Below are 5,543 nucleotides of genomic sequence, written 5' to 3' on the forward strand. Positions count from 1 at the left end.
ATACATAGTATTAGAATACCAGGAAAGAGTTGCAAGGTTATAAACATATAATTCACATTGGATAGATGTGTTATAAGGTAATGTTGGCAAAATGTCAAACTCAGCACCATACAGAAAGGAAAAGAGAGAAAAAAAGATATATTGAAACTCAGTTTAGGAGGTCTTTGGAAAGGAGCCTCATAGAAAAGCAGAAAAACGGGACAAAATAATCATGTCCAAATAAAAATGTCCAAACCTGTGTTCCCAGATTAAAAAAAAAAAAAAAAGCCTGTTGAAGCTCCAGAGGGAGGAAAATATTCACAACAATATTTATTAGGAAACAGAGAAATCCTGATCACACCCAGATTGAAAAAAACAAAAACAAAAACAAAAACAAAACACATTTTCAACCCAGGGCTAGAAGGGGCAGCAATCGCTCAAAGAGACCATGTTTAAATTCTGAGATGGAAGTGGAGGGTGAATAGGTCACTGCGGCCTTAGTTCAACTTTTCCTGCTTGCTGTCTAGTCATCCTCATCAATCTGCTGCTTCTTCTTGGTGTCAATATCATCATCCTCATTGTCTTCAGCTATCCGCTTGCCCGTAAGAGCCTCAGTTTCCTCATCTTTATCTCCGTCCTCTTCCTCACTGTCACCTTCTTCCTCCTCCTCCTCCTCTTCTTCCTCCCCACCTTCTTCCTCTTCTTCCTTGTCAGCCTCCTGCTCCCTATTTTTCTCATCAGCATTTCCATTGGCAGGTGCATCTCTTCTATTCTCTGGCCCCTCAACTTCCTTCTTCTCCTGCAAACCCTTGGTGGTGATCTCGGGGCTGGTGCCCACTGCCGCGTCTGACGTGGCGGGGGAGGGGCACGCCGGTGGTCTGATGCAGCCAAGTGAGAGAGAAATCTATCTCTAGTTCCGGGTGGAGGCAGGCTGCAAAGATGGCAACGCCCAGCAGGACCGGAGAACAATGCAAAGATGGCTTTTCAGAACAGCCAGGGAATTTTTTTTTTTTTTTTTTAATTCAGAAGAAAAAGTATTTTCTCCTTGCGAATTACAGTACTACTTCACCAAGTTTTTGAAAAACAACAACAACAAAATCTGTCTTATATCCTCTTTCAAAGAATGGTGGGTGGATGGGTGGGAAAAACAGAAGTATGGATCCAGAGGTAGAGGCTTTCCAGGACCATAGCTAGGGGATGTCTGAGGTTAACAGCTATGTCTGTGGACAGTTATTAATATACTCATAAAAATGTAATAGTGACTGATTATCTTAACCAAAATTTTAGTGAAATTTAAGCAGTAGGATAAGGGAAGGTGACTGAGTAGGCTGTTACTCTTGATGGTTCTGAGGCTGTTCTGGGGCTTGCAAGAACACAAGCCTGATCTGCTATAACAGAAGTAGTGCTTAAAACTGGTCAACAGAGAAACAGGAATAGAAGCTCATTGTTTATATTACATGGTTGAATTCCATAAAATTTGCTAGAAGCATGAAATTATTTGCTTCTGGGAATGGAACTAGTTTTGTTCACAGTGAAGCAAGATTTATTTATTGTTTTTACACTTTCAGATGTTTATTGTTTGCTTTTATGTTACCCTTCTCAATCCTTAAATTTGGTTCTTTGATACCTTCATGTATGTACACTATGTATTCTGGTCCCTCTCTCCCAACTCTCTGCTGTTCCCTTCCCAGACCTATAAGGGCCTCTGCAATATCTTTTCTCTATTTATTAGTTCTGCTTTCATTTAATGTCCAATGGAGTTTAAAGAAGGCCATCTGTGCAATAACCGATAGACTTGCTAGTGGGCACCCAAGATGATACCACGTCTCCACTCTTCCATCATCTGTCTGATGTTATCAGATCGACATATTGTGGTAAGGCCCTGTGAGTTTCTTCTGCCTCCATAGCTGACTGTTACGAGAATGCCACTTCTGTAGAGCAAATGCCCGTATGCACAGCTTCTGGGAGTTTGTGGTTTCCATGTCCATGTCTTGCTTAAGAAATGGTGTTTTGCATACTAAAACCTGTGCACCTAAAGAAGCTAAGCAAGAAGGAGGACCGTGGGTAAGATGATCAAACCTCATTCAGAAAGGCAAACGGGATAGACATCAGAAGAGGGAGAAAACAGGGAACAGGAGAGAAGCCTACCACACAGGGCCTCTGAAAGATTCTACCCAGCAGTGTATCAAAGCAGATGCTGAGACTCATAGCCAAACTTTGGGCAGAGTGCAGGGAATCTTATGAAAGAAAGGGGAGAAAGAAAGACCTGGAGGGGACAGGAGCTCCACAAGGAGGGCAACAGAAACAAAAAATCTTGGCACAGGGGTCTTTTCTGAGACTGATACTCCAACCAAGGACCATGCATGGAGATAACCTAGAACCCCAGCACAGATGTAGCCCATGGCTATAAATACCATGTTAACAGCAAAAGTTTAAATAAAGATTTTTCTATCATTTGGAAGGAAACCAAGGAAATTATACAGAAATGTTTACTTGTTCTTTATATAACCAAACTCCATTACTCCGTAACCCTAAAGATACCCCCCCAAAAAATAAATAAAATTTGGCAAATACATGTGTTTCATTTGTAGAGTTTGGTAAGTTAAAATTTGTGCACCAGACTATAGACACATATTCAGAATTTCAATGGGCTACTGCCTTAAGTTTTGAAAATGGTGATTCTGTAATTAGCCATTTATTAGAATTTATGGCAATTATAGGAATACCTTTATAAATTAAGACTGATAATGCTCCAGCATATGTCTCTAGTCAAATGAAACAAGTTTTTACATATTATAATGTAGACGATGTTACAGCTATGTCATATACTCCCTCAGAAAAACAGTTATAGAGATCTTTAAAAGAAATGTTTAACAAACAAAAAAGGGTAACAACCCCCCCCCCCCAGAGATAGATTGCATAGTGCTTTATTAAGTTTAAAATTTTCAAATGTTAATGAACAAAAACTACAGCTGCTGAGAAAGATTGGGTTATGGGAAAACAACTGAACTGAATTCACCTGCATTTATATAGGGGTATCTCAGCTTCTGAAGCTGGGAAAGAAGCTTTGCACATGTTTCAACAGGAAAATAGAAACTATGAATTCCAGTGAGATTAATAAAAATCAGATATGACCAGGGGAGACCTCCTGAAGATCTTGGCTACAGACAGGAAGAAACAAATCAAGAAGACCAACAAAACAGGTCATATGCATTGCTGATCCCAGTATGTGAGAACAGCTTGGGGACTTGTTGAGACATGAAAAAATGTCTCTGCATAACAAATAAATCTTGTTGGTTACAGAGCCCTCAGGATTTATCATGCCATCCTTTCATATGGCATAGATAAAAATTTGTATTACAGTTTGGTATACAATCCAGAATGGCTTATGAAGAAAGACAAATGCCTTTCACCTGCTCAAAAAAAAAAAAAAAAAAAAAAAAAGAGCAGAAAATAATTTCAGCTACATTGTGTATACGGCAATCTTAGCAGCTGTGTTTATGCTTATGTTTAACAAAGACACCAATAACATCGGAATGGTCCTGACAGGGTTCACTCTGAAGGATACTGAGATGCTGACATGTTTCTTCTAGCATCCTGTTTGATCCAATCATAGACTGCCTCAGTAGCTGTTCTCAAAAAGCTACACCAAGAACAACTTAAGATGGCCAGCTAAATTCATTCAGCATCACAGACTGTTCCAGTCAGGGCTTCAAATAAGCCTTTACTCTCACAGTAAAGAAAGACCCTGGACAGCAAATGTTACACCTAGCTTACTTGGGACTGGCTGATATCCCAATTTTCTTGCCCCCTCAAAAGGAAATCAGTAACCAATTGGTTTCCCATAGTAAGGGGAACAGGTACTATTTCTGACAGGAACTCAATGGCAGACTCTTTGACCTCTCCACCCCCCAAGGGAGGAGCATTCCTGCTAGGCCACAGAGGAGGATTGACTTTGCAGCCAATCCTGAAGATATCTGATAAAACAGGGTCAGATGAAACAAAGTATAGGAGCTTAGACTCAGGGATTTCTCTCTTATTTTTTTCTTTATTCTTTCTCTTTTATCTATTGTTAGGGGAAAGAAGGAGTAGGGAGGGATATAGGAATAATATAGAAATAATAGAATAAAAGGATAGATTAGTGAATCTACTCTTAAAAGTAACTACTAGTCTTAGATATTATTACATTGATATACATTATTGTATATTGATATAAATTTAAGGGTTACATTGCTTTAGATTATTGAATATTGATACAAATTTAAAGTTATTTTGATATACATAATGTATATATGTTTCAACTCTTGTATAAAGCACTGTGCCTAAACAACTCATTTAAAACTGCAATGTGAAGGTATAGTGTTTTTGAAAACTGCTATTACACACTATTTAGGATAATTAATTAATACAAATTAACAGCCAGACAGTCAAACTCATGGTCATATTAGATACTAGTCTAGTTAACTACAAAAATATTTCTTTGATTGAAAAGATAGCAAGAATCTAGAAATGAACAGTGTTTGCCTATTGAGCTATACTATAAATAAGTAGATAGCATTCAAAAATCTCAGAGATCCACAGACTATGGCACTTAAAGATGTTTTATTAATGAAAGGATCTTTTGACAGTGAGACATGTCAGCTCCTTGTAGCATCCCCAGCCTACCTCAAATAAGATGATAGGCATTGAAGAACCCCCATATGGAGATTGCTTCAAAAGTGACAAGCTAGCCATCTGACAAAAACTGCCCTTGCTTCAACTGCAGACAGACAGCATGCTGTCCAAGTTGTGGACAAGCAGGACTCAAAAGAAGATGCTTGCCAAACTTTGCCAAGACAAGTTAGGAAGTCCTTCATAATTCCTGATTCACAAAAGGTCTGTTTTATACTGGTCCAGAAGGCTGAGATGATGCCCCAATATTACAGAGAAAAATTGGGTAACTGTCTAGACAGTCAGTGATCTGTCATTTCTGTATTTTCGAAGCTGCATGCTCTGGACTTCTTACAAACTCAGGTAATATTTACTCCTCAAGTGTCTGATAGAGTTGAAGACTAAATAGGTATAGTCTCACAATTAAGCTTAAGTTGTTTAGTATAATAAAATGTTTTAAAAGGATATTTTTAGGTCTAAGTAGAATTTTTAGGTTGTTAAGTACAAGCTGTGATAAAAAATGACTTGGTTACAAAACTCTGAACCCACCAAGATAGGATACATAGTAGAGTACTTTCTTCTAAGTTGCCAAATTCAAATGGCCTAGACATTTTGAATGTAATTATTACATGATATCTTTCATAATTATTTCATAATTGTCCTTACTGTGTGTAGTTTATTATTGTAAGAGAATGAGCCTTCTCATTTAGACAAAAGGGGGAAATGTTGGTGGTTGGTCTGGTGCTTTGTGTATTCAGATGCTAATTTCTCTGCTCTGAGATCTGGTTACAATCTGGATGTGGACATTGTCATGTACTCTGAACAATGTTGTCCAAACTTTGATCCTGAATTATCTCTGAGTGGTTAATTAAAAAAAAAAAAGCTGGACAACCTGTAACTGAGCAGAAAAAAGA

General features: G+C 38.2%; 1 protein-coding gene across 1 annotated transcript; it reads right to left on the minus strand.

Moving 5' to 3' along the window:
* Nucleotides 1-502: 502 nt before the first annotated feature.
* LOC110566609 (prothymosin alpha-like) lies at nucleotides 503-2,498 on the minus strand. The gene is made up of 2 exons (XM_060386100.1): nucleotides 2,473-2,498; nucleotides 503-857 (listed from the first exon to the last, which is right to left on the minus strand). The coding sequence occupies exons 1-2, from the start codon at nucleotides 2,496-2,498 to the stop codon at nucleotides 503-505; spliced, it is 381 nt and encodes a 126-aa protein (XP_060242083.1).
* Between the last annotated feature and the right edge of the window lie 3,045 nt (nucleotides 2,499-5,543).

Source organism: Meriones unguiculatus, chromosome 6 (assembly GCF_030254825.1).
Source record: "Meriones unguiculatus strain TT.TT164.6M chromosome 6, Bangor_MerUng_6.1, whole genome shotgun sequence".
Classification (NCBI taxonomy): Eukaryota; Metazoa; Chordata; class Mammalia; order Rodentia; family Muridae; genus Meriones; species Meriones unguiculatus.